The sequence below is a fragment of the Remersonia thermophila genome, chromosome 3 (genome assembly GCF_042764415.1).
Source record: "Remersonia thermophila strain ATCC 22073 chromosome 3, whole genome shotgun sequence".
NCBI lineage: Eukaryota > Fungi > Ascomycota > Sordariomycetes > Sordariales > Chaetomiaceae > Remersonia > Remersonia thermophila.
In genome coordinates, this window is record NC_092219.1 from 2,068,518 (window position 1) to 2,095,811 (window position 27,294).

A 27,294-nucleotide genomic window follows, 5' to 3' on the forward strand; every position below is an offset into this window, starting at 1 on the left:
CATGGAGCATTGGCATCCGTTCCGCCGATGAGCCAGATAAACAGAAGCTGGGCGGTTCCAGGTTCAGTCAACTCTCCCCCCCTAGTCCCAATGCTCCCTCCCCCCCCCCCCCCAAGGGACAGGACGGGAAATGTCGTCACCCTCCAGGTTTCTGGAGCTTCAGGTCGCTGTTGAGAGCGGCATTTGTTGGTGCTTGCTCAATGCTTTGGGTGTTGGGTTGGGAAAAGAGATCTGACTCGGAGTCCAAAATTTATTGTCTTAACCATAGCATCCGGAGCTGCCGATCCTCGGCCGTCCCAATTCCCTCGCCAACCGAGCTCCAAGCTCCTCCACCCCAAATCTTTCTCGTGATCCAGGTTTTCCGAGTCCGTGGTCGATGAACTACTCAATAAGAACGACGCACACGGGGGTTGGTGGTGGTGGTAGTGGCGGTGGTGGTGGTGGTAGTGGCGGTGGTCCTGAGAGCTCTGGATTCTACTGCGGAGGCAGCCGAGGGTCGAATTGTGTGCATTCCCGCCTGAGGGCCCGAGTTTTAACCCTTCAGGTCTCGTGGCTTCCCCCAAGCACGAAGGGGCTTTTCCGAAGGTCAGGTAGCTAGCCACTTGCCACCTCGGCGATGCCGTCAACAACCCGGGCGAGGAAATGCTCAAGCTGCTGCGCCGCGTTCATTGGGTGCTCTCGAACCCCCGTCCTTTGGGTGACTTTGCGTTCCGATCTTTGCCGTCTCCATTTTGGCGGATGCTGCCACAGCCACGCGCCGGCATTGCAACCGATCTGCGTGGGAAGCTTGCAAGCACCCGCGCGGCCCCGTGGAGTCTTAACCGATTCGGCTTCATCAGAGATAAGACGTCAATTTTCTCTCTTCTTTCCAGCGTCCTGGACGCTTCATCACTCTGAAACGTCGACAGCTTGGGTCCCTGGATGGCGCTTGTTTTGCACTAGTTCAATGCCCTCGGGGCTTCCCGCCCTCTCAAACCGAGCAAGACCTGCCTGGCCGAGGAAAGGCCCAAGCTCATTCTTGTCTCGTACCAAGCAGTCCCACAAGCCAACCACACTCCTTCGGCAAGCAGCCTCTTGCGCCGCTTGGTTCTCGTCCATTATTACCCCGGATGTAGGTATTTGCATGGCAGTGGCTCTTTTGGTCCATCCGCCTCTGCTTTCGGTCCGGGTTCCTGCAGTGCCTGGATCCGACATCAAACCCTCCGTGCCAACGGAACTGGTTCGCCGACAAGCCTCCACGTCACCTTTTCTCTCCTTGCCTGGGTCCAAACGGTCTTAGACGCTATTGCAGGCCATCGAGTCATCTTGTCTCGGGCTGCTCGGCAAGCCTCCCGGTTCCAGATCCACCACTCACCCAATCTAGTCCCGGCCCCTCGGGTTTGCGGCGGTGCAGGCGTGTATCTTGTGGGGAAGAAGGCACAGCACCTAGGGGGTGTTCTTAGAAAGGTGATCTGCTGCGCGATCCGGTTGCTTCTCAAAAACCTCCATCACCCAGCCCGTTAACCCCCCCCCCTCCCCAAAACAAGCGGATCACGCTTCACACCTCCCCATGTCTGAGCCAAACGACACGGGTACCTGCATTTGCTCCCCTCTTCTCAGGTACGTACCATCTACAGTGTTACTACTATTCTCTGGTAGGGTCGCCTGGTGGCTTGGTGTCCTCCCGTCCACGGACGGATGAGCTAATCGATGGAGATGTCATACTGCATCGTCAGAAGCATTCATGTGCACAACAGCTTCGACAGCAAGCTCTTTCTACACGCTCGTTCATCCACGATCATCTCGTAGCCATCTTCTGGCGCCGGAACCCGGTCCAGAGGATCCCACCTCCGCTGCCGGTGTGACCGCTTCTGTTAGCCGCGAAACTCTTCTTCTGTGCCTGGCCCTTTGCCATCCCTAGGGCTTTTGTTGACCACATGAGAGCCTGAGTAAGAGAGAGTGCGTGAGAGAGAGGGAAAAAAAAAGAGAAAGAGAGTCGCCGTACTGTCACGACTTACTTCTAGACCGGCCGGTGCCCGATGAGCCGAGTGGGCCCTCCGTGTAAGTGACGTGGGCGAGGGAACCTTGTCATCTCTTTTTTAAGACGGCGGTCCCCTGTCATCGAAAGCCTGGATCCCGAGCCTGGACAGCTCCGTGGCCCTAAAAATCTGATTGTCGCCGGCTCAACAGCAAACGGACGCCATTTCCCCGGGAGTTCTTATATTCCGACCCCGGATCGGCTCTTGTCTGCTGCAAAGGGAACCGCCAAAACGCACAGCGGCTCTTTGAAGCTGCCAGGACCATATCGTGAGCCCGCCGCTTCTGGTCGATTCCTCCCGGTCGGGCGCCCTTTCGTGCCAGCCCTTCGAAGATCGCGCGGGGCTAGGCTTGAGGGGGACCGGTCCGGGATCTTCCCCGTCCATCGTCCTCGCCGCGGTCCCAGCTCCTCGAACCCCGTTCCGGACCCGGAGGCAAACCCTAACTGTCGACAGTCCGATCTATCGCCCCGCCAGCTCGCGGCTTTGGCGTTGGGCGGGCCGAGCTTCGTCACCTCCACTCTCGAGTCTGCCGGCTGGGGATCCTTCTTTTAATACAGCGTCCTTGCAGCAACGTTTTTCCCACCCCAACTCACTAGAGCTTGGAGCTGCCAGTCTGTTCCCCGCTCGAGGGCTTTCGCACAACGAATGCCAAATCTGCCCACGGTTCGGCGAGACACCATCAGACGAAGATCTGCTTCGCCACAAGCATCGATAAGAACCCAACGGCGTCACCACCTGCGTGCGGGGTTGACGACGAAGCTGTTATCGTGTCCAAGAGCAAGCGTTTGCCTTCCATTATCTCCTCGGCAAACCCTCCGCCGCCCTCGACCAGAACTCTTCCTTCTTTCATCCGAGTTTCCGACACGCCCAGGAGCCAGCTCACCTCCCTTTTGTTTTCTCTTTGATCCAGCCTAACGATAGACGAGTCGCACGGTTTCGGTTCTTGGGAGGCACGGCCATACCGACTCAGGGGAATGGACGACAGCAGAGGCCAGCGGCGGCAGAATGAGCCACCACCAATGTACGGCCAACGGCATCCTCAGAGGCCACAGCAGCGGTCAGCCTACCAGCCGACAGCGTCAGATAGGTTCCGCCAGCCGACTATGGGAGCGCCATCACCCTCGGGGACAGCCCGGGGAATGAATGGCTCAACGGGCTACAGCGGATACTACCAAGACACAGGGGCAGCCGCTGGGTTCCCAGCGCCGGCGGCCATGGCGCAGGGCACCATGGGGTATCACTCGGCGGCGCACGAGTATGGCCAGGCCGACTCGCGACAATCCCAAAGCTTTGGCAGCACATACCCCCAAATGATGTACAACGTGCAGCAGACGGGAGGTCCGCAGAGTGGAGGCGTGTACGATGCGAGCCAGCCGTACTCATCACGGCAAGCTGCAGGCCTGCCGATGATGACGACGGATGTCACGGCCCCGTACTTTCCCGGGGAGTCCAGCAACGTGACGGGCCCCTCGAGCTTGTCGTCCCAGGCTGCGGGTTCGTCCAGCGCCACCCAGGTATATCAGCAGCCCGGCCTCCACGGCTACTCGGCGGGGAACATCCCCTCGGCCATTGGGGCCATGCCTACGCAGACGGCCGCCCCTGACGTCAGGATGGAGGAGGGCTACGCCCCGGCAACGACGGCCCTTGACGAGTCGTACGCCCAGTACCAGGGAGAGGTCAAGGGTATTTTTGAAAACATTCGCAACAGCAACCTCACCGCAGCCAGCGAGGCGCTCCTTCGAGTCTCTGAATGGCTGCTCTCGCACGTCGTTGATCTTGGTATGTTTTTGACTTTTTTTTTTTTTTTCCTTTTGTCCTGTTCTCCTTTGCCTTTTTACGTATGCCTACTCACAAGACCTTACCACGCCAGGCCTTACGACGGACAACCAGAGTCTTCACGACGAGCGGATTACCCTGTGGAACGACTTCAACCACGCCTGGCTCGCTCTGTTTCAGCGGCAAAAGGAAATGATGGAGGCCGGGCTACATACGGTGCAGCGACCGCAGACGGTGGTGTCGCAGGAAACTCTGAAGAAGATGGGAAAGGAGCTGGTCCGGCTCTGCGATAACATTGAGAGGCACGGCTTGGTCGACTACCAGTACGGCGTGTGGGAAGAGCAGATTGTGGACAGTACGTTTCTCCGTCCGGTTGATACGTTGAGCAAATTGCTGACAATGGATACCAGTTCTGGAGGAATGTCTCGATCTTTACGAAACCCAACAGAACTCGGCGGCGGGCGGGAACGAAGGGACCTCGAACAGCCATCGTCGCTAAACAATCCTGCCCAGCTGCGATACCGCACACTCGATATCGGAAGGAAGGGGGGCCCTTGCCAGTATTCCTGTTCCCGTGGACAAGAAAAACGCGCCCCCCCCCCCCCCCCTGGCCTTGGACTCCGAGGCATGGTCTCGCAAGCCCGAGACCTTTTCCACTGCGGACCCGTACCCCGAAAGGCAGGACAATGCGAAGGCTGATCTCAGGTCACTTGCCAGACCGGGAGACACGGCCAATTTCGCAAGTTGAGGGCGGTTTCGTTCCTTCTTCTTTTCTTGAATATTACTGGCAGAGTAAGGGATGGACAGACGGACGAACGAACGGACAGCTGGGCTGGTCCTCTGTCTCACAGATTCTACACGCACAAGAATAATGTTCCACGACTCGCTACCTCTCTCGTGGTTCCTTGGAGAACCATTAATTATCGACAGCAACCAGATCGTCAACCTTGATTCTCAAGGTCGGATTGGTGACAAACTTTCTCTCCCCACTTCCACCTTGTGGAATAGCTCCGGCAGAGGGAAAGAAGGGATCCCGGGTGGGCACACAAAAAATCCAGGTTCCTGTGGAATGACGGGTACGGGTGGATGAGGAGATACCTATCGGGACGGGACTGGACGGGATTGGGAACTGGAACTGGGACTGGGACTGGACTGGACTGGTGGATTGGGTTGGGCTGGGCGGGACGGTGGGCGGCGAATTTGCCTTTTTTTTGTGGGTGCGTGTGGCTATTTTTTCCCCTCTGCAGGCTCCGTATCGGCTCCGTACAGGTGGATTGTTACCCCAGTTTTGTGTCGGTACATGCGTGAGCGTGGTCTCTTGTGTTCCTGTTCCCATTCGAGGCTGGGTTGCACATGTACACATTAATACGCGGCAACGCTGTACACTAGGTACTTTTGTCTTTTGGGCCGGCTGGCGAGGGAGAGAGGGGCTGCTGCATCCATCGATTGTTCTTCCTGTTGGTCGTATTGTCAGTACCTTACAATACCGTGTACTATATAATATCTAGGGTGCTAATGGGACGTGGACTCGGTGGACCGGGTACAAGACTGGACGGGAAAAAGCTAGAGGAGGGGCATGGCGTGACCGGAATTGAGAAGAGGGCGCGGCAGATGTGGATAGAGAGAGAACAGATCTGTGATTCCGGATTTCGGCGATGGAGGAAGAAACAAAACACAAAACGTGCCTTGTCAGCTGAAAATTCTCCTCCATTGCTCCAGCGGACAAAGAGCATCGACGAGCCCATTGGGCGGCCCCAACATCCACGCATCACAGGGCGCAAGGGCAGGTGACAGAGCCAGCTGAGGAAGCGGTCCGTCGTCGCCGCCGCACAGACAGGGCAGACAGAGAGAGAGACCTAGTCGAGGTCGCCCGCCCTCGGCAGCGTGGTCATTTCAGCCGTAAGGACCGAAACTCTGCGTCCGGGGTGATCGATTCGCCCCGCAATGCCTCCGAGATATCTTCCGTCCCTTTTCGCGCGTCGGATCACGTTGAAAGAGGGGAATGATATCATCGTTGCATGTGGCTTGTGTTGCCTCACCGCTGGCGTCGCCGTCATGGCCGCGACGGCCTTCTGGGCGGAGTGGAGGTTGTGATTGGCTCGGCCGCCGAGCAGCTGACCTGAGCCGTATGCGCCCAGGGTGCGTCCTAACCAAACTGCCGGGACCGCTAAGGCCGCTAACACGCTTAGCGGATCGCCCGGGCCGGCCAATGAGGGCTCGAGGATGCGGTTTTACTCCTCACTGTAGTAGTACGCTTTGTTGTTGTCGTCGCCGCCGTGAGCTCACGGGCTCTGCGCCGTGCCGTCGTTGGCGTACGTTTCGGCGACCTTCCTCCGAACGCCGCCAAGTTTATGCTTCGGCGTAGTAGTGATCACACTCGCAACCAAAGTCGGCGAGGCGGGTCGGCGAGATGTCCAGGAAAGAAACGGCTCGGGTCGGCACGGTCTTCTTCTCCTTTCTCAGCAGGAGACTTCGGCGCAACAACACCCTGGTTTTTTTTTTTTTTAGCTTCCTTTTTTTTTTTTTGCCTTCCCGGCCGCTCACGCTAGCACCGGGTACTACGTCGATCGCCTTTTTGTTTTTATTTGGCGATGAGGTCATCTTCCTTTCTTCACGTTATCCGATGTAGAAGCACCCCGGCATATCAGCCGGATCTTGTCCTACCTGAGCACGGCTCGGCTTGTAACCCAGCATGATCAGTGTGCCCCTCCCCTCCCCCCAACCATCCTGCCAACGAGTGTAACACCCGTTCTGCGTCACCTCGGCCTACGGCAAGAGAGACCCGTGAGGACCGCAGCGCAGCCGGCGCCGTGCTTCTTTCCTGCGTGGTGTCTCCGTGCCCGCTGCAAGGTCCGACAGAACGCTGACGCTTTTGTATCTCGGTTCTGGGCTCGCGAGTTATCCAAATCATCATCCGATTGCCTATGGAAATCCCATCATTAATTATCATCGCCACCTCCTGACAGGGAGTCACAAAACGCCCTTGGTCCTGACAATGCTGCGAGGAATCGACGTCCCGCCTTTCTTTTGTAATCCTGTTCCATCTTGTACCTTCATGTACTCGCCTATCGCCTATAAATAATTTCGTCTTGTATTCTCGTACTCGTATGCGGTCGAGAGACTGAAAAAAAAAAAAAAAAGCGACAGCCCTGATGCTGAACGGGCCATGCTGCAAAGGAAAGTATTATATTGGGTGACTGGTTCTCGTTCTGTCAATAGGCCTGTATGTTAGCCAGCTCGAGAAGGATGCTATCAGGGCAAATGACAGGATTTCCTGCTGTAAGTGGTGAAGCAATACCCTCGAGTTGAGGATGACGCTTCCGTCTTGACAGGTCAACAACGGTGTCACCACGTCTCGCTCGTTACGTTTTATGCTTAGACACGTGGAATCTTCGATGATTTGATCATGATGTTGTTTTCATGCTTCTGTTCCTTCCTGCCTTTTTTTCCTTTTTCCTTTATAAGCCCAGCCGCGGCTGTGGTTGGTGAGCACAAAGACGCTGCTGGAACAGCGGTGACAGAGGTTAGATACAAAGCATAGTCCGAGCCCGTTTCGTTTTGTGCCTCTCTGTGTACCAATGCCCGGACACGTTGAGCAGACGCCGAAATCTGACCCGGTCGAGGGCCTTTTTGTCATGTCCATTGTTTGTCTGCGTACGCGTGTGTACCGTCATACCATCCTGCATCCGTCTCCACCCGTCGGGAGTGGAGGCTGGTCGTGTGTGTGTGTGCGTGTGTGTGTGTGTAAGCCACCATGGGTTGCTCTGCTCCTTCAAGGGGCGGATCTCACCTCGTTCGCCTAAAGCCTCGCGCCCAGGGTTGTTGTGCAGAGGCGTCCGCAATGCCGACGTTGCGTCCTAGCAAACGGTATTACAGAGCATGTCGAGAAGGTGGGGTCTTGGAGGACGGTTAGGAGGCTCGGTGGCGGTGTGTTCTGCAATGGGGGGGCATTGTCTCGGCCTTGCTCATCAGAGCTGGTGATATGAGAATGAAACCCAACGCCGGGCCCCTTGTTTGGCGGAGTGAGACATACATGATTGTAGTTATTTGGTTTGCATGTTCAAAGGAAAACGCAGGAAGCGTTCCTCATCGTTTTGTATGTGTCTTTTACGCCGCATCCTCACTGAAACATGCTCAGGGGGACATGACAATCAGCCCTAAAACTGGTAATCATGCACCTTTCCCCCCCAACGCAGAAAATGGCCTCGAGGATGCATCTCGAGACGATGCGCAAGACCCCATCATACAGCCGACAAACCAAAAGGTAACGTTACGTGAATAAGAGAAAACAGCTCCGCGGAGCCCTGGCTTCTTGAACATCTCATTTCCTTATCCGGTCGCGTTGTCTTCCGATCCCCATCTACGCCCTCCCCCTCGCCGGACGGGGCCTCCTCACCGATCCTCCGCACCCCGCCTCGCCCTAGGCAGCAGCTTCTTCTCCTTGGACGCCACCTTCTTCCGCCGCCTCTCGATCGCCTTGTCCACCTCCTTCTTCTTCATGCCCTTGAACTGCTCCACCAACGCCAGCTTCTTGCGCTCCGACCGCTTGAGGTAGTACGGCGTCTTGCCCTGGCGCACCAGCTCCTTCTCGCGCTGCCGATGCTCCACCAGCACGGCGCGCTCGCGGTCCTTGCGCTCCTGCGCCCGCTTGCGGCTCTCCATGGCCATGAGCGCGCGCTGGAGCTTCTCGCGGGCTTCGGGGTCCTTGGTCTTGGGGATGGCGTCGCGCAGCTGCTGCATCTCGGACGCGCGGTACTCATCGAGGAAGGCGTAGGCCTTGCGCGCCTTGATCTCCTCGACCGTGGTGGTGGCCTTGGAGGGCTTGGCGCTGGCGGTGCCAGGGCCGAGGGGCATGAAGCGCGGGTCGCGCGGTTCCCGCTTCTTGATCTCGGGCGTGACGGTCAAGAAGTCGCGCTTGCGGGAGACGGGGAACTTGCTGCTCATCTCGACGGGCGCGTGCTTGCTGGAGCGCTTGGGGGGCTTTTTGACGGCGGACTTGGACGGCCTCTCGTCACCGCTGCCCTCTTTCGTGCCCTTTCCTGATGCCCCGTCATCGCCACGTTTCCGCTTGGTAGACCCCAAGGCGGCCTGGGCTTTGGCAAGAGCTCCGAAAGAGAGCTTTGAAGCATCGAGGTGTGGGGTCCCATCCTCGTCCTCGTCCTCGTCCTCGTCCTCGTCCTCGTCTTCTTCGGACTCTTCTTCGGAGCCAGATTCGCCATCCTCGCTGTGCTAGTGGAATGTTAGAAACGTGATCCCTGCGACAGAAACCCGTAATGTTTTCTAAACATACCTCCTTCTCGCTCCCGCTAGCCGAGCTCTCGTCCTCACTGAAGCCATCATGATCACCGTCCTGATCAGATAACCCGGACAACCCCGCGCCTTCTTCGCTCGGCCCCTCGCTCACGTCGTCTTCAAAATCGGATTCGGGCTCTGGCTCGTATCGTGGCCGGACTCTGCGTTGGAGCAGGCTCGCGGCCGGCATTTTCCTCTTGGTGGCGGCCGACATGTGAGTTTCAACCGAGATGCAACTCGGCGTGTGATGATGATGATGATGATGATGATGATGATGCACGCTTGGTCTTCGGTGGCAACAGAATCTTGCGTCAGGGAAACCTCAAACGTTGAGACGTCTTCGATCCAAATGAGAAATTACTGCGGGTGCTTGCGGGTTGGTTCCAAAGCCAAGAAGGATGGGATTGTTTGTGTTGAGTGAAGCGTGAGATGGTTGAAGCGGATGTCTTCAAGGTTCAGGTAAAATCCTGAGCAGGGTCCCTCGCTAACACGATGCGCTGTGCTTCCCACAGTAACTTGTTAGCACGCCCGGGACCCACTTTTACGCCTGTCAGGTCGAGATCACGCTGGCAGCGGTCAACACGCTCCACGCTCACCCGCCCATGACATGCATTGGCTCTGGAAACAGGCCTCTCCTCCCAACAAACCTTCGCTCCAAGCTGCTGTTCCTATTGTGTATGTACCTCCTTGGACCAACTCTATGCCGTGGTGCAGTGTCATCTTTTCCCGCCACGAGCAGCCCAACAGCGTCGGGAAGCGCAGGTTCCAACGTGGCCCGGACCTCAGCGGGCCAAACAACACCACCGCCAACTGACATTAACACCGCCAAACTCCCTTGTTCTGGAGCAACATACTATGTCTAAACTAGGTAGATTGGCTCCTGTCCACGCTTGAGGCCCCGAGGAGAAAAAAAAAAGCACCTCTTCTTCGTCACAGCATCAGCACAGCACTCCTCCCTACCCTGCCTACAGCTTTTCCGCCTCCGTTGTCTCACGACGGCTCCGTCCAGTTCACCACGTCCAACACCTGCCCGGCCGTGGGATGCGTATACCCTATCCTCAACCGCAGACGTAGAGGCTGTTCACGAGTTAGCACACATCCATGCTCGCACCCACGCCCCTCCACCTCATAGCCCTGCCAGGATGGAAAAACAAGTACTTACCCCCTTGCACCCAACAACCCTCATGATCTGCGTCGCCTCGCTTCCCACCCCGAGATCCGTTGACGAGATGGCCAGCAGCTGCAGCTTCTGCGACTTGGGCACGGCCGCCTGCAGCCCAACGTTGGACAGCTGTCCTCCAGCCCCGGCATTGCGGAACCGCGCAACGGCCTGGATCGCGCCCTCGGCGTTTCGTTGCACCTGGATCGTCACGTTGAGGCCGTTGTTGTCGTAACAGGGGTGGCCCGCCGGGGCTGGTGCCGCAGCCGGGGCCGGGGTCGGGGCTGGGGCAGGCGCCGCGGCCCCGAAGAGATCGATGCTCGGAGGAGCAGCAGCGGGAGCCGGCGCGGGAGATGGTGTAGATGCCGGGCCCTGGGAGAAGAGATCCATGATGGAGGCCACGTTGGATGGGCCTGGAGGCGGCGAGGTTGCGGCAGGCGGCGGCGAGCTGGTGCCGCCCAGGATATCGGCAAGAAGATCCGCGTTTCCGCCGCCGTTCACCGGCGCCACCGCCGGCGCGGGCGCGCTGCTGTCGCCCATGAGGTCGAACAAGAGGTCCTCCTCCTTGGGCTTGACCACCTTGGACTTGCGGTTGGCGGCTTTGTTGGTCTTCTTTGCCGCCTCGCCCAGCACGCGCGACGACTCCTTGATCTGGGGCGGCGGCATCTTCTCGAGGACGCCGGCGCGGATCTGGTCGTACGAAAACAAATTGCTGAACTCGACGGCGCGCTGCTGGACCTCGACGTCCAGGTTGGTCTGGTGGGCCTGGAGGATGCGGCGCACCCGCTCCACCTGGGCCGGGCCGGATAGCCGCGTCGTGAGCTTGACGAGGGCCGTGATGATGTACTCGGTCGTCACCTGCGTGGCGTAGCTGCTGTTGAGGATGGACGAGAACAGGTCGATGACGTCGCTCTCCTTGACCTCCTGCACCAGCTCTTCCTCCTCGTACTGGCCGCCCCGCAGGAGCGCGTCTCCGTATTCGCCGATGCACCACGCGCCAGCCTGCGTCAGGCTCTCCTGGGTGATGTCCTTCTTGAGGTTCGCGTACAGCTTCTGGACGGCGTAGGTCTGCAGCTCCGGGGTGGTGGCGATGAGGCGCACAAACGACGAAAGGATGGGCTCCTTGACGTAGTTTCCAGCCAGGGTCACGACGCGGAGCATCGTGTCGAAGTGCCACCGTTTGTTGGGCGCGTACCGGTCCGCGGCGATGCCGATCTGGGTCGTCATGTTGGTCTTGAACTCGTTGTCGGCCACCTCGAGGAAGGCCAGCAGCTCGCGGATGAGCACCCGCACGTTGCTTTCGTTGATCAGCGTGAAGCTGAGATCGAGCGCCCTCCGCCGGATGCTGATGTCAGGATCCCTCAGGCATTCGAGGATGGTGTTCCGGTGTCGTTGCACGGCGTTTGTGTCGATGGCCACCACCTTGACGAGCGTGTTCAGCGCGACGTAGCGGATGTTGTTGTCCTTGTTGGTCAGGAACTTGCCCAGGATGTTGACGCCCAGCACGCGCAGGCCAGAGTCGGCCTCGATGTCGAGGATGGTGCGAACGGCCTCGTAGAGGATCGAGTTGCCGACGTTCTTGGACGCGTCGGTGTTGGTAGCCACCTGGGCCAGGATGTCGTTGATCTGCTCCGTAACTTGGGCATCGCCGCGGGCCAGGACTCGGAGCAGGCGCAGGATCTTGACCTGCAAGAAGGGGTCCGTGATGCCCGTGACGTCGTGCTCCGGGGCGTAACCCGACGAGGCCAGCCCCTTGAGCATCCGGACGAGGACCGGCACGAACTGCTTGAACTTATCAACGACGCCCAGCTCGCCACCTTCGGCCTCATCCGCCTCGCAGAGGCTGGTCACCAGGGTCAAGCCGCACAGCAAGACGCCGTGGTTGCGGTCCGTCAGGAGCTGGGCCGCCTTGTCGATAAAGTGCTCCTGCAGGTCCGGGACCTTCCTACATATCCGCATCGCGCAGAGGGCAGCCTTTCGCCGTATGTATGGGTTCGCCGTGGAGATGAGATTCTCAATCTCGCTGAACAGGTCTCGGGACATCTCGACCGACGCGATGTTGCCCAGGGTGCAGAGCGCCAGACCGACGATGTATTGGTTCGAGTGCGAGAGGTCACTGGCGGCCCGTGGTCAGCTACGCGGCGTCCAAAACAGCTTGTCGCGGGGCGGCCGCCCTACTTTTTGAGCGAGTTGGTCACGAGGGTCAGAACCTCCTGGTTTTCGTCGAGGAGCAGGCTCGTGGCGAGGTGGCCTAACCGCTTGTCGGCGAAGCGAGGAGAAGCAAGGAGCTTGATGCATTCGATCTGGCCAAAGTGCGTCCGCTCGCCGAGGGTGAAGAGGTAGAGGAGCTTCGAAACGTTGTTGCGCCTGTAGAGAATGCCCCGGGGGGGGGACCATCAGCCTATCGGGTCCCTCTTCTGGGCGCCCCCCTGAGAGACCTCCCACATGCCGGATCGTACCTCACTGCGTGGTCGTGGCTCTCTTCCCGGAAGCTGGCGCGGATGGCGGCGCTCTCCTTCTGAATGACGGCTCTCTCGTCGGCGATGGTCTTTGCGGCGCGCACATTGCGGATGAATTGCTTGACTGAGGGGTTGGTTCGCGGGGAGAGGTCAGCCAGCCAAGCTCGTCCGATTCGGGCTCTTTAGGGCCAGATGCCATTCAGCAGAGGAGCGGCAGGCGACCAAACTTACGAGAGCTCATGGCGGCTGGATCGAGAGCCCTCTGCGGGGCCTGCTGAGGGAAGATGTATCCGAGCGTGAGGGCAAAACCCCTCTAGGAAAGCTGCTCTGCGATGAGGCGGACTGGGTTGTCTCGGTAGATGCCGAATCTGGAGACCCCGTTCGTGCTCCCTGAGACGCTGGCTGGCCGCAGTGCGGGATGCGGGAGGTGTGGCATGGCGGTCACCTCGACGTGACAGCTGGGGCCGACTGGCGGCGTGGCCTCAGGCGCGAGCTGCCAGGTGGGCCCCGCTGTGGGCTCCCACTCAGCAACTCAGCGGCGGCTAGGGAGACAAGACGGGAGACACCTGCTAGTCGGGTTGCCAGCTAACCCTGCCGTCCTTGCTTTGACATACGCAGTACAGCATCCTCCCACGGTCCCGGTCCTGAGACGTTGTTCAACACCCCCTGTAATTTTAATTGTTTTTTTTTTTGAAACCGTCTCATTGTTGCAGGAAACAGTACATTATTATAGAGTAAATAGATGCCAGTGTACTGATCGATGTATGAAATCAACGACGACCTCTTGTTGTTTCCCGCAAGCTTCCAGGTTGTCTGCTGGGAAAGGAGAATGTCACAGCACTTAGGTGGTTGTTCATTGACCCACGAAGTCTACTGTGTAAGTCAATGGACAACACCAGAGACTTCGGTCTAGGTACCACGTGCCAACATACGCTCAGCCACCTTGCAACTGTTCAAGACACCTTCCGTGTACATTACGCAATGCCCGGTCACGTAGAGATGCGACGCAAAGATTGGGGTGGCTCTTGTCAGGACAAGGTGTGGCTTGGTGAAGGAGACAGTGCAGTGCCAGTGTAGCTCCATCAGCAGTCACCACATCATCTTCATCATCATCATCATCGCCACCACCACCACCACGTCTGCACACTGCAATGCAACAACACAGTCTGGGTCGCGCTCCAAGCCCATCTGCAGCCAAGTAATCACCCTCGTTGGGCTGCAGAAAGGATAGGGCGACAAGAGACCGTCAGGATTTAAGGTACCGCGGTGCGGGAGCTGGCAACCGGCTAACGTTAGTGAGCACTGCCACAATCGCCTGCATGAGATTGGCACCACAGATCCGGGTGCTTGGACCGGCAGATCCCTGGATAGGGCTGAAGCGGTGTCATGGCGGGGTGGTTGCAGAAGACGGACGATGGAAAGCTGTCAGGACCGTCGTTTATGAGGACCGCCGGCCTGCGTGGGGTGGCTCGATGAAAGGATGTTACGGGGTGGAAAAAACGCATAAAGCACGGGATCCAAGGCCACAATTCAGGTTGCCTCGAAACATAGGGTAGTTCTCATTATAGTCCAATCAGCGAAACCAATAACCCCGCACTTTGTAAAACCTCGTCCCATTATCGCGCGGCCCGCGGACCAGACGGCGGGAGGGAGCTGAGGGTTGGCGCCCATAGACAGCGAGGCGGACCAAGACGTGAAATCTTCGCAGTGAACTGCCAGAAGCCACCTAAATCACCCAGGGCGCAGCAGAAAGCCAAATATCAAGAGGAGAGGGGACGCGCTGGCTTGGAAGGATGCGCATCAATTCGCGAAGAGCACCGGAGAGGAACGACGTTTACTTCTGCATCATGAGCTGGACGAACTCGTTGTCTGGCAAGGTGGTGTGATGTCAGCATGCCATCGCAAAGAACTCCATAGGGCGGTTCCACTCACAGTCGATGCGCCCATCGCCGTCCTGGTCGGCCTCGCGGATCATCTCGTCAACCTCGTCGTCGGTCAGCTTCTCGCCGATCGACGTCATGACGTGACGCAGCTCGGCCGCCGAGATGAAGCCGTTGTTGTCGCGGTCGAAGACCTATCCGGGTGTGTCAGAGACCAGCAGGGGGGAAGGATGTACGGGAAAGGCGGGGCACCGGACCTTGAACGCCTCGCGGATCTCCTCCTCCGAGTCGGTGTCCTTCATCTTGCGCGCCATCATCGTGAGGAACTCTGTCAACCCGTCAGCATCCTTCCGTATCAATAGCCCGTACCGAAGCAATAGGGCCCATACCAGGGAAGTCGATCGTGCCATTGTTGTCGGCATCCACCTCGTTGATCATGTCCTGAAGCTCCGACTCGGACGGGTTCTGGCCGAGCGAGCGCATCACAGTGCCCAGCTCCTTGGTCGTGATTTGTCCTGATCATTGGTTTGTTTTAGCCTCTTTCCATCTGTCAAGAAACTGTAGTTTCGATGCGGAAGTCTGTTGGGGATCGACGTCGAGGGGAAGCGTCGGGGGTGCAAGGGTCGGGCGGGTGCACTAACCATCACCGTCCTTGTCCTGTCGCGGAGGTTAGCACAGCACAACTTCAACCGCATCATCGGGACAAAACAGAATCACGTACAAAGAGGGAGAAGGCCTCCTTGAACTCAGAGACTTGCTCTTCGGTAAGGGAGTCGGCCTGTTGTCGCAAGCGTCGTCAGCTTATCGTGGTCCAAGACATCGCGGAAGCCCGATCGCCCCTCGACGCCAGTGGGGCCATCCGGCGCGAATCGGCAACGAGTCACTTGACTGACCATGGTGCGTCGTTTGGTGACGAGAGGAAGAAAACAAAGATGATTCTATCGGTATACGCTGCGAACCTCAGCGCAGAGTCGAGGAATGATCGAGTTGGGCAGCGGTAAGTTGGCGAGCCTGGTGTTGCAAGTTAGGTGGGTGCTATGCGAGACGGCGACGCTTGGGGAGATTTTAAGAAGGGGATGCGGGGCGCCCGGCCGGGGGAGGAGGGGGGGGGAGGTCGCAGGGGGGTTGACCGACAGCTTGCTCAGGTTCAGCTTGTTGCTGGCTGGCTCCCTGGCTCTTTGTCCCTGAAGTGCGGATCCAACGCTGTGCCCAGCCTACTTGACGACGGGAAGGCAACAAACCCACGGGGCAGGCCCACAGCCCCCCCCCCCCTGGACGCCCCGTTAACACCTGCTTGACAGCTGCATCTATCTGATTACGTCTGCCTCCCAGCCGCGGCCGGGCCCATTGGCAGCGAACGGGTGCTGTTTCACTTCCAAGCCGGAGCGCATGATCCCAACCATCTTTCTCCCTTGTCGATTGGAAGAAAGCGTGCGAGGCGCCCCGAGCTCCCAAACGACAGCTGGCGCATGTCACCCAACGATGTGATGACCCTCGTCGCGCCCTTTGGCACTCGCAACAACAACTACCGGCCTTCCCGACCTCTCCCTGATTCGCTTTCCAGGCCGGACTGAGGGGATCCCGACCCCCTTCTGGCGTCCGCCATGTGGCGAGACCGCACAAACCTGTATGCGCATTCCTTGTGCACCGGCTTGCCACCTTGTGTTTCTAGGCTGACCTTCCCGGCGCAGCTATGTCTCGTACCGGCAGTCCTACGCCCACCATCCGACCCAGCGACAACGGTATGGACCGTCCAGGGCGGGAGGCGACCGCTTCGGCGGCGGGAGCGGCGCCAGCACGGGGGTCCTGTTTTCGGCCGATGACGACCGACGCGGCCTTCTGTCCTCGGGCGCGTACGACGTGGACGATGGCGACGCGGTGATCGAGATGGATCTGCTCCCGCCGCGCTGGGCCGATGTGTCGGACGAGGTCACCGAACTGCTCGCCGACATCGCGAGCAAGGGCCAGAAACTGGATCGCCTGCACCAGAAGCACGTGCTGCCGGGTTTCAACGACGAGGAGACCAAGAAGGCCGAGGAGGGCGAAATCGAGCGGTTGACGCAGGACATCACCCGCGGGTTTCATGAATGCCACCAGCGCATCCAGCGCATCGAGCAGATGGTGCGCGAGGGCAAGGCCAACGGCCAGATGAGCCGCGCCGAGGAGACCATGGCCAAGAACATCAAGGTGAACCTCGCAACAAGAGTTCAGGAGGCGAGTTCCACCTTCCGCAAGAAGCAGAGCACATACCTCAAGAGTACGTCTCTCCCTTTCCAGGTGCCTTCGCGCGTCTTGTTCAAACGCTGACAAAAACGACGTGCAGAACTCCGCGGAATGGCCGGGCTAGCCAGCCCGCTCGAGCGGTCTGCCACCCCTCTCGGCGGCACAAGCTACACGGACCCTTCCATTCTCGAGTCCGACGCGGACCGGAAGTATTCGCAGTCAGCGCTTCAGGCGCAGTCCCACCAGAAGCTCCTCCATTCCAACGACACCCTCATAGCACAACGCGAGCGGGAAATCGAGGACATCGCGCAGGGAATCATCGAGCTCTCGGATCTGTTCCGGGATCTCCAGACCATGGTGATTGACCAGGGCACCATGCTCGACCGGATCGACTACAACATCGAGCGGATGGCGACGGATGTGAAGGAAGCCGAGAAGGAATTGAAAGTGGCGGAGGGGTATCAGAAGAAGACGATCAAGCGGAAGATAATCTTCCTGCTGCTGCTCATCATTGCTGCCATGATCATCTTGCTGATCATCAAGCCCAAGAAGCACCGGGATGCGGAGAGCGCCCCCGAACCGAATCATGTATGAATCGACCTTGTAATAGAAACGGAGGGATAGATGGTCGGCGGGAGGGGAATGGTCTTTAGGGATCGGTCAAAGGCTTATTATTATCATGTATGTCTCTTCACGCAGACACATCTGCTCGGCGTGGCAACGGTGGCAACGGAGTTCTCAATGTTGGCTTTCCTTTGCGCTTTCCTCTACTTCAAGAGCTGTCGCTGTTTTTAATAACCTGAATATTTCTCTCGTCCCATGCACAACCTGGTCGGCAAGTTTGTTTGTTTCTCCCGTTCTCGCCCGTCTCCTTAGTGTGTACACTGCTTACACGGTAGGAGTTCACCGTTGGATCCATGAAAACTGGGCTCCATCTTGAACCGAAGCTCCGGCTCGAGATTCTTGGCATCGCCAAACCCGACCCTTGCTGACTCATCCTGCGCATTGGCCAATCCCGGCATCCTGGAGCCCACCCGCCGAGAGCGAAGAGCTCGAGCAACACCACATTACCACCACCCTCCACCTCGGTCCCGATCCTCCAACGCAACAACGACAAATCCACCAAACCGGTTTCCGACCGACAGTCCCAACTCGACTCAGTCACGATGGCGTAAGCAACACCCTGCACCCCAAGGCTCGCAAGAGGAGGGCAATTGAGACGTTTATGGGATTTTTTTTGCCCGCAAAACGGATCGTACGATCTCGGGATGGGTGGAAAACGGACGGGGGAGGAGGAGGGACGGAGAAGGACGGCGAGGATGAAGCCGCACGACAACGCCGTGAGGAAAGGACAGCGCTGACTGATGCGCCTTCGACAACAGTCTCATCAACGCCGCCAACAAGGTCCACGAGAACCAGCAGTACTACCAGGCTGCGTACAAGGCGCACACGCGTCTGTGGCGGATCGTGAGTAGTTTTACCCTTCTTCTTGCACCCCCCCGGAGACAGTCCCTGGAACGGCGGAGATACCGGCTGCATGCGAGGAGAAGGCAGGAGGGAAGAAGCGGGCAGATGGCGATGGGTGGAAAGCGGGAGGAGAGATCGGGCTGGTGGGCGGGAGGGGGGGCGCCGGGATCTGGACTGTCTACGCAACAGACGCCCAACGCCGTGCCTTGGAGGAAGAAATGAGCTGACAACAGAGCGCCGCTGCGTCCGTGAACACGACTAGAACCCCCGCAGCAAAATCTATCTGCGGCCGTACGCCTTGCTCCTGTGGGGCACCACCGCCGGTATGCAGACCCTCCCTTTTTCTTCTGCGAGCCGGCTCGATGACGACATTCCGCTGCTTGTCGTGCCGAACAACAAAATGCTGATATCGATGACGTCTAGCCTCCCTCTACGCCATGGGCCGCCGTGTCTGGGGCAAGAACACCTGGTTCACCGACTAAGGGGACATCCTAAGGGGGCGGGGTCTACAGCTGCTAGAGATGGCGGGGGGATCAAGGTGGCTTGTTTACGTAGACCAGGATTAGAGAAAGTACAAAGAGGCTTGAGAGCCTTGGTGCTTGTGACCGTCAGGCAGGCATCCTGCCTCGCTGGCATTTCCCACGCCGTGACAGACAAGTATTTTGATGATTTGGTGCGCGCCAGGCTGCTCCCCTTCATGGCGCTCTCGTTTTGCCAAGATTGTTTTCCAGTCCCCCTCGTGCTTAGAGATCGCGATGCGCTCATCTAAAGTAGCAATTAAATATTTGTCATGGTGGCTGCCATGGCATGGCGTCGCTCATGGGTGGTTCTAGGCATCGCCATCATCATCCTCATCATGTCCGCGACCGAAACCCTCCTTGATGCACCACCACCACCACCACCGCCGCCGCCGCCGCCGCCCCACGCACCTCCGTCCCCCCCATCACCCCCTTTTAATACCCCTCCGCACCCGGAGCCTTCTCATCCTTACGCAAGCTCACCAGCAGCTCGCGGAACCTCTCCTTTCCGGAACCCGCAGCGCCGCCCTTGGCGCCCTTCCCGCTCACGTCCACCAGCTTGGCGATCCGCTCCCAGCTGGTGCCGCCCGAGGTGGTGTCCTCGCGCGCCGCCAGGAACTGCTCGGCCTCGCGGCGCGTCTGCGCGATGCCCTTCTCCTTCTTGTTGTTGTAGTTCTCGTAAAAGTCGTCAATGTTCTGCTGCGCCTCGCGGATCGTCTCCTCGCGCTGCCGCGCAAACTGCTCCTCGCGCTTGGCGATCTGCGCGTCCCGCTTGGCGCGCCATTCGCGAATCACCTCGGGCTCCTCTTCCTCGGCGGCGTAGGCTTGGTAGCCCGAGTTGTACGTGACCGAAGGGCCGGTGATGGTGCCTCCGGGGCCGACGGCCTGGTGGTAGGGGGAAAGGGTTAGTTAGGGAGCTGAGACGGTGGCTCGGCGGGTGGGAGCTGGAATCACACCTCGTTGTCGCCGCCCGCAATGTCGGGGAATTGGCTCTCGAACGCGGCGTCTCCGGATGAGGTGGCGCCAGCGGCGGCGGCGCCGCCGCCGAGGAGGTCGTTGTCATCCTCGAGAGTGGCATCTTCGACTGTCGCAAACTGGTTGGCATCGTCGCCGAGAATCGCCTTTTCCCGCTCGAGGAAGTTGCTGGCTGATGGGACATCCGCTACGTCCTTGATCTCGGTTTGGACTGTTCGTGGAGAGCTGTCAGCTGGCGACGCCTAAGCAAACGGTTGGGGGTGGGCAGGGACGGCGACGTACCGCCGGAGTCAAACTCCTCCAGGGAGGGAAACCGATCAGCCATGTTGAAACTCTGTGTACTCGGTCGGTCCCCCTAGAAGTCTGAGCTGAAGGTGGGAGGGAAATGGGCAGGCTGTTTGGGAATCGTCCGTGGTTGAACAAAGCAGCCCGGAAGGTGTCTGGATGGATGCGGCGGGTCTCTGGGCTGAGGCTTGGCTCGCCCCCTGGCAAGGCCAGGTTTATCTTTCTATCCGTATCCTATTCGCTTATCCGCAACAGGCAAGCTAAAGCTAAAACGATCGGCCTCCACTGCACCCCCAGCAACCTGCAAACAAACCTGAACTTCACTTCCACCACCCATCTCAGTTCAGTGCATCGTGCCATTTCAAACTGAGCTGGCAGCCCGAAAACAAAACGGTTCTGTGAGGCAATTGAGCTGGCACGATTCCATCTGGTCCCGTGGATGCTGGATGCAAGCTGTTAGATGACTGGCAGCCAAAGATCATCGCTTCGTCACACGTTGCCACAGTCGTCCATCTGGGATCGTAGTTGACTGAGTTTGTCTGATTGGAAGACGAAGCCAACAACATAAACAATTCCATTCATCACCACCCTGGCCAACCTTCAGCCCGCAGACACCCACTTATATATATAGAGATATATATATTTGTGGTGGTCTGTTTTTTTTCTTGCTTAGCCCTTTCTCCAACGGGCTTGAGGCATCGTTGTTTTCCTCTCTTCCTCCACCTTTGACCTGCTTCTTTCAAGATGGCCTACACGGATGATGCCGTGCTCTCGAAGCTCTCGGCGCTGAACGAGACGCACGAGAGCATCGCCACGACGGCGCAATGGATCATGTTTCATCGGTAAGCGTTCATTTATAGCAGCAATGAACCTAGCATTCGAATGTTTCCCTGCGGCTAACCATACGTTTGTGCCATCTGCAGGCGGCATGCATCTCAAACAGTTCGCCTATGGTTGACCAAGCTCAAGGACCTCCCCAGTAGCAAGCGGTTGAACATGATCTATCTCGCCAATGGTGAGCTCGCTGCGACAAAACGATAGAGAGGGATCCCATCTTTTGCTGACGCACGAGGCAGAGGTCACGCAGCAGTCCAAGGCCCGGCACAAAGAAGACTTCCCGAACGCCTTCTCGCCCTTCATTGCGGATGCCACGGCGGTAGCCTACCGGGGCGCGCCGACCGATGTGCAAGCGAAGCTCCGCAGGGTCGTGGATGTGTGGAAGGAGAGGTCCATCTTTGACAAGGAAATCCTGCAGGATCTGGAGAATAGGTTGGCTGGTGAGTTTCATAACACACTATCCCACGCAGCCGTGCTTGTCGATTGCTTCTTCTGACTCCGATGGGTGTCTGCAGAGATTGATCGGTCTCGACCTGGCGGTGCCGTGGGCGGCTTTGGCGGTCACGGCTTCAGCGCGTCTCAAGGCCCTCCCGTCCCGCCCGAGCTTGTCGCCCTGGTCGCGGCGCAGCAGGGCGTCACCAAGAATTTGCAGCCGATGAAGAACGCCATCAACGCCGCCAACGCCGACTACGACAAGCTTTCCGACCCGTCCACGATCAGCGCGCCCCTTCCCGTTCAGGCCGCGAGGCTAAGCGGGGTTCTCAAGACGCTTGCCAACGCTGAGGGGGCTGTTACTCAGTGCATCCGCGCCCGCAAGGATCTGATCAAGGAGCTGGAGAAGATCCTCGCGACAAACCGCGACGCGCTTGCGGCAGACGAGAAGCAGATGATGGAGCTGAGCGGCCGCCGCACCGAGGTGGAGCAGAAGCGCCAGGCCGTGGAGACGGCCATCCTTGGTGGCCTTTCGGGATCCGGGGAAGAGCAGGCACCGCTGGGCGGCCGCACCAGCGTGAGCCCTGTGCCGGAGCCGGCGCCTCCGCAGGTGGAGGCTCTCACGCCGCCCCACGTCCAGGACCACGATGACGACTTTTATGGCGGAAGCAACGACCACAACGGCCAGGTCCAGGCTGTCCCGTTCCATGCTGGCGCCCCGGCCCCTGCGTTCAAGAGCGCGGTTGAGAACCTGGAAGTGCTTTCGACGCTTGCTTCGCAGTCGCAGTACCAGCAGGTGCCTCTGGGCCCGAACAAGAAGAGGAAGATTGACGCGTCGGACGACTTCCCTGACCTGGGAGGCGATGATGGCATCGACGCAGATGTGAAGGAGATGCTGATGAAGGATAGCCAAGGGCAGCAGGGTTCCGGGTTCTAGGTGAACTGGCCAGCGTTGTTTTGAGGACAAGTACGCAGTAATGGACCGGATGGGGCAAGCTCGGCCTTCTCGTCGTTCTTGTTGTCGGGATTAAGGGCATAGAGGAGGTAGTACTTGTGCTCGACTGTCTGTGCCGATGTTGAATGGGAGGCATTCTTGTTGATCAATAGCCATTCGGCTGTTTCTTGATCGGCGGCTTGGAGTGAATGATATCCCACCGTGCTCACGTGCTTCCTTACTAGAGCGACTTATGCGGCATCTTCCCGCCTATTGGCAGCCCCCCAGCAACACAAGTCGAGCTCCATCGACCGGAACGCCCGGAGGAACATCGTCACTCATCGTAGTTCACTAGATACTACGTTCTCCTGAAACGACACTTACATGGACGGGATGTCAACCATGCATGTTGATGGAGTGAGGTGACCCACAGGCACCCTTCCACGTCGGCCAAGAAAGGGTAGAACTCTTTCTTGAAAGAAAAAAAACAATCCAAACTTGCAACTTGCCGAATTCGAACTGGCGTCTCGGGAGGTTGTACTTACTTGAACCAGGAGACCCGAAGGTGACGGGGGGTGACGGGGGAAGGGTGCTAAAGAATCGTCATGTATGCAGGTTGACCACCGTCCTGCTCGTGATGACAGTGTTAGTGCTACCACAGCCAGGCTAGAAAATCCTGCTGGAACATGCGAGAGGGTTAGTCTTCACTGGCTGGCAAGGATGACCGGTCCCTGTTGGACGTTAGCATCTGGCTCCGGTATCTGGAGTTTTGAAAGGGTGAGACGCCAGACGACTGAGCCATTTGCAAGTTTGGTGACTACGACGAGTCCTCAGCTTGCTTATAGAGGGCCGTTTTGGCTGGAAGTGAAGCCTGCCAGGTGGTCCAAGCGCCAATTGTTCACGGTGCTGCCAGCAGTGAATCATCCAATGTTTGCCGACGTGGTGATGGCTGGTGTTCACGGCGGACGGTTTGGGCCGGGCGTTCAAGTTGATGTGGTCCGTGCGCCACGCACCAAAATGCCAAGACTCCAGCCCGCTCCCAACCCTGCCAAGCCCTCCGCCAAGACGCCATCGGTCCTTCGCCGAACCTGAAAACTGCCATGACGAAATCCCTTCCAGGTTGGGGGGGGCCCCTCAGCCACACCAAAGCAGGCGGACCCGCTTTCGCCGGAGAGCTTCGGCGAGACTGCGTCGATCGGGCCCGGCGATTTTCGCTTTTGATTTTGCTTGCTTGCCCGCTTATGTCGTCGACTTGCTCGAGGTGGCCAGTGACACGCCCCGGACCGCCGAGCCTGAGCCTGAGCCTGAAACCAGCGGGCATGGACTCCGAACCTCTTCTTTTCCATGCCGCATGCGAGACATGACCGCTCTCTGCAATCCTTTCCCTTGACCAAACGCGCGGGATAAAAGAAAAAAAAAGAGGAGCAAAGCGTATCCGGTGTCTGCGACCACTTTTCCGACGGATCGACCAGAAGCGAAGGCGAAGCTCGGCTCGAATCCTCCGTCATGGCTCCGGGAGCGGCCGCTGCCGCGGTGATGCGCCGCGCCGCGCTGCTCCCGACACGCGCCGTCGGCGTTGGCTGGGCGTCCGGCCCTGCCTTCGCGGTTCTTACGAGGCCGGACGTCCCCTCGGCCGCCTCGGCCCTCCTCGCCTCTCCGGCTCGCCTGCCCGTCCCCCGGCAGACCGCCCAACCCTTCTCCTCCGGCGCCGCGGCGGGCCGGAAAGCCTCTTCCGTTCCCCGGACCCCCATCACGGGTCCCCGTTCCACGGCCCCGATCGCCTCCGGCCGTCCGTGGTTCCTCGGCGCTCGGCAACGGCTGGGACAGCCGCAATGGGCATCGCCGATCGACGCGCTTCGGGCCCTCTCGACGACGCGGCCGGCGCCCCAGCAGCAACAAAAGACCGAGGCCCTTGCGGGCGCGGAGAAGAAAGAGCACGAGGCCGACGAGCACCTCGAGGAGCACGGCTTCCAGCGCAGCGAGAAGGCGGCCAAGGCGGCGCACGTCAACCTGAGCGCCCGGCTCTCTAAGGAGGGCGTCGGCCAGAAAGGCAAGCCGGGCATGTCCGAGGTGTGGCGCCTCATCAAGATCGCGCGCCCCGAGGTCGGAACGCTCATGCTCGCCTTCATCTGCCTGCTCATTTCGTCCGCCGTCACCATGTCGGTGCCCTTCTCGGTCGGCCGCATCATGGACCTGTCCACCAAGGGCTCGGTCGACGAGGTGTACATCTTCGGCATCACGCTGCGCCAGTTCTTCTACGCCCTGGGGGCCCTGCTGACCATCGGCGCCACGGCCAACTTTGGGAGGATCATCCTGCTGCGCATCGTGGGCGAGCGCGTCGTGGCCCGCCTGCGCACCCAGCTCTACCGGCGCACCTACACCCAGGACGCCGAGTTCTTTGACGCCAACCGGGTCGGCGACCTGATCTCGCGCCTGAGCACCGATGCCGTCATCGTCGGCAAGAGCATCACGCAGAACATGTCGGACGGCCTGCGCGCCCTCGTCAGCGGCGCCGCCGGCTTTGTCATGATGGCCTGGATGAGCCCCAAGCTGACCTCCATCATCTTCCTCATGGCCCCGCCTCTGGCGATCGGCGGCGTGCTGTACGGCCGCAGCATCCGCCAGATCAGCCGCCAGCTCCAAAAGAACGTGGGCAGCATGATGAAGGTGGCCGAGGAGCGCCTCGGAAACGTCAAGACGAGCCAGGCGTTCGTGGGCGAGATCCAGGAGGTTCACCGCTACAGCCACCAGGTCCGCAAGATCTTTGCGCTCGGGCTCAAGGAGGCCTACGTCTCGGGCACCTTCTTTGCGACCTCGGGCTGGGGCGGCAACATCACCATCCTCGCCATGCTCATCGTGGGCGGGAACCTGGTGCGCACGGGGGCCATGTCCGTCGGCGACCTCACGTCCTTCATGATGTACACGGCCTTTGCCGGGTCCAGCCTCTTTGGCGTTAGCGGCTTCTACTCGGAGCTCATGAAGGGCGTCGGCGCCGCGAGCCGCCTGTTCGAGCTGCAGGACCGCAAGCCCACCATCCCTCAGACCCAGGGCACCAAGGTGACGTCGGCGCTGGGCCCCATCCGGTTCAACAACGTCACCTTTGCCTACCCGACCCGCCCCGCCGTCACCATCTTCAACGGCCTCGACTTTGAGATCCCGTCGGGCGCCAACGTGTGCATCGTCGGCCCCTCGGGCGGCGGCAAGTCGACCGTCGCCTCCCTGCTCCTGCGCTTCTACAACCCGACGAGCGGCTCCATCACCATCAACGGCGTCGACATCTCCACCATGAACGTCAAGTCCCTCCGCCGGCGCATCGGCATGGTGGCGCAGGAGCCCGTGCTCTTCTCGGGCACCATCGCCGAGAACATCGCCTACGGGAAGCCGCACGCGACCCGCGCCGAGATCGTCGCCGCCGCCAAGAAGGCCAACTGCGGCTTCATCAGCGACTTCCCCGACGGGCTCGAGACGCAGGTCGGGCCGCGCGGCGCGCAGCTGTCGGGCGGCCAGAAGCAGCGCATCGCCATCGCGCGGGCGCTGCTCAAGGACCCGGACATCCTGCTGCTCGACGAGGCCACGTCGGCGCTCGACGCCGAGTCCGAGACGCTCGTCAACCAGGCGCTCGGCGCCCTCCTCGAGGGCCGCAGCACCACCATCTCCATCGCCCACCGCCTGTCCACCATCAAGCGCTCCGACTACATCATCGTGCTCTGCAGCGAGGGCCGCGTCGCCGAGATTGGCAGCTACGCGGCGCTGAGCGCCGACCCGGGGAGCGCCTTTAGCAAGCTGATGGAGTGGCAGATGTCGGGCGGCGAGGTGCCGGCCGATCACAAGCCACCCAGCGCCGGCGGGCGCATCACGGAGGAGGAGGAGATCGAGGAGGATCTGGAGCGGCGCGAGGAGGAGGAGGAAGAGATGGAAGAGGAGGAGGAGGAGCAGCAGCAGCAGCAGCAGAAGGAGACGAGCGAGGTTCGCAAGGCCGCGGCGGCCGGCGAGGAATGGAAGCAGGGGACGGCCTCAGCTCCTCGGCCTTGAGGCGTCCCTCGAGATGTTGCTTCTCTGTTTCCGTCGACGATGCGATGCGATGCGTTGGCCAGTATCTCTCTTTGCTTTCGCAATCTCGGATGCGAACACGAGAGACTCGACGCACGTTTTGGCGGGTCGTGCGGATCAACACGGCCTCAATGAACTCACTGGCGGGGGAGAAATACAGCCGCCCCTTTGCGCATCGATATGGATACACAGAGGTTGGGAGAGGGGAAGCATGGCCGTCAGGGTGAATTCGACGGCGTATGCCGGATACCTCCGGCTTACCAGTGTATTACATCACAAAACAACAACAACCACAACAACAACTTGGGAAAATTAGAGGCGGCGTCAGAGGGCGTCTTGGTTCAGGGTGGGTGGTGCGTGGGATATCTGGAGCTATTTTGCAACCTGCGTGTTGTGCTTCGTGCAGCCATGTACGCAGCCAAAATCTTTTTCTTTCGGGCTTATTGGTCGTTGAGGATGGATGCCTCTCTGCTCTGGAGAGGGAACGGGAGAAGGAAGCACCATCGGCCTCGTCTTGGGAGGTTGATGCCGGCGATAGAGATTCTGCCTCAATCCACCCGTCTCTCCTTGCTTGTACCCAGACCCGAGGTTCATCCCGAGTGTGGCTTGTAGCCCCGACCTTCCCGTCCATCCCCGAGGACAAGAATCGGCCTCTTTGATGCACAGCACGCCCGGCGACTCCCTACGGCGATGCCCGCCCGGCAACAAAGACCTGACAGGTCTGTGGGCATCGGGCCCACCGAAAACGTGATCGCCGTGGCGAGGCCAGGCGAGCCAATGCCAGCCCTCAGGCCCCCCGCGTCTCCTGCATTTCTTTTGACAAGAGTCGCTGCTCAAAGCATCTGACACATGCCTGACCAGGTGGCGTTACGTACCTGCCTACACCGGCCCCAGGGAGACGAGGCAGGGCTGTACGTTGGCCCGCGCCGTTCTAGAACCTCCGACATCACCAGGCCAACGATATGTAACACGGTGAGGCGTTGGGTCAT

The 27,294-nt window shown here is 59.4% G+C and overlaps 9 protein-coding genes across 9 annotated transcripts; 5 read left to right on the forward strand and 4 right to left on the reverse strand.

Annotated features, from left to right (window-relative positions):
* Window positions 1-2,992: 2,992 nt before the first annotated feature.
* VTJ83DRAFT_3391 (uncharacterized protein) lies at window positions 2,993-4,293 on the forward strand (the record flags this gene model as incomplete). Its single annotated transcript, XM_071009764.1, has 3 exons — window positions 2,993-3,797; window positions 3,889-4,149; window positions 4,205-4,293. 3 exons carry the CDS (start codon window positions 2,993-2,995, stop codon window positions 4,291-4,293), a joined length of 1,155 nt encoding a protein of 384 aa, XP_070867269.1.
* Window positions 4,294-8,186: 3,893 nt separating this feature from the next.
* VTJ83DRAFT_3392 (uncharacterized protein) lies at window positions 8,187-9,300 on the reverse strand (the record flags this gene model as incomplete). The annotated part of the gene is made up of 2 exons (XM_071009765.1): window positions 8,187-9,023; window positions 9,085-9,300. 2 exons carry the CDS (start codon window positions 9,298-9,300, stop codon window positions 8,187-8,189), a joined length of 1,053 nt encoding a protein of 350 aa, XP_070867270.1.
* Window positions 9,301-10,076: 776 nt separating this feature from the next.
* Window positions 10,077-12,945, reverse strand: VTJ83DRAFT_3393 (uncharacterized protein; the record flags this gene model as incomplete). Its single annotated transcript, XM_071009766.1, has 5 exons — window positions 10,077-10,163; window positions 10,249-12,361; window positions 12,424-12,612; window positions 12,705-12,828; window positions 12,936-12,945. The coding sequence occupies 5 exons, from the start codon at window positions 12,943-12,945 to the stop codon at window positions 10,077-10,079; spliced, it is 2,523 nt and encodes an 840-aa protein (XP_070867271.1).
* Window positions 12,946-14,538: 1,593 nt separating this feature from the next.
* VTJ83DRAFT_3394 (calmodulin) lies at window positions 14,539-15,480 on the reverse strand (the record flags this gene model as incomplete). The annotated part of the gene is made up of 7 exons (XM_071009767.1): window positions 14,539-14,573; window positions 14,637-14,778; window positions 14,842-14,912; window positions 14,974-15,099; window positions 15,226-15,241; window positions 15,306-15,362; window positions 15,478-15,480. The coding sequence occupies 7 exons, from the start codon at window positions 15,478-15,480 to the stop codon at window positions 14,539-14,541; spliced, it is 450 nt and encodes a 149-aa protein (XP_070867272.1).
* Window positions 15,481-16,188: 708 nt separating this feature from the next.
* VTJ83DRAFT_3395 (uncharacterized protein) lies at window positions 16,189-17,401 on the forward strand (the record flags this gene model as incomplete). The annotated part of the gene is made up of 3 exons (XM_071009768.1): window positions 16,189-16,211; window positions 16,276-16,841; window positions 16,908-17,401. The coding sequence occupies 3 exons, from the start codon at window positions 16,189-16,191 to the stop codon at window positions 17,399-17,401; spliced, it is 1,083 nt and encodes a 360-aa protein (XP_070867273.1).
* A 572-nt stretch (window positions 17,402-17,973) lies between these two features.
* On the forward strand, window positions 17,974-18,756 carry VTJ83DRAFT_3396 (uncharacterized protein; the record flags this gene model as incomplete). The annotated part of the gene is made up of 4 exons (XM_071009769.1): window positions 17,974-17,978; window positions 18,190-18,274; window positions 18,537-18,597; window positions 18,698-18,756. 4 exons carry the CDS (start codon window positions 17,974-17,976, stop codon window positions 18,754-18,756), a joined length of 210 nt encoding a protein of 69 aa, XP_070867274.1.
* Window positions 18,757-19,227: 471 nt separating this feature from the next.
* Window positions 19,228-20,092, reverse strand: VTJ83DRAFT_3397 (uncharacterized protein; the record flags this gene model as incomplete). Its single annotated transcript, XM_071009770.1, has 3 exons — window positions 19,228-19,677; window positions 19,749-19,978; window positions 20,050-20,092. The coding sequence occupies 3 exons, from the start codon at window positions 20,090-20,092 to the stop codon at window positions 19,228-19,230; spliced, it is 723 nt and encodes a 240-aa protein (XP_070867275.1).
* Window positions 20,093-20,796: 704 nt separating this feature from the next.
* On the forward strand, window positions 20,797-22,258 carry VTJ83DRAFT_3398 (uncharacterized protein; the record flags this gene model as incomplete). The annotated part of the gene is made up of 4 exons (XM_071009771.1): window positions 20,797-20,894; window positions 20,976-21,067; window positions 21,129-21,329; window positions 21,405-22,258. 4 exons carry the CDS (start codon window positions 20,797-20,799, stop codon window positions 22,256-22,258), a joined length of 1,245 nt encoding a protein of 414 aa, XP_070867276.1.
* A 1,503-nt stretch (window positions 22,259-23,761) lies between these two features.
* Window positions 23,762-26,287, forward strand: VTJ83DRAFT_3399 (uncharacterized protein; the record flags this gene model as incomplete). The annotated part of the gene is made up of 1 exon (XM_071009772.1): window positions 23,762-26,287. The coding sequence occupies one exon, from the start codon at window positions 23,762-23,764 to the stop codon at window positions 26,285-26,287; it is 2,526 nt and encodes an 841-aa protein (XP_070867277.1).
* Between the last annotated feature and the right edge of the window lie 1,007 nt (window positions 26,288-27,294).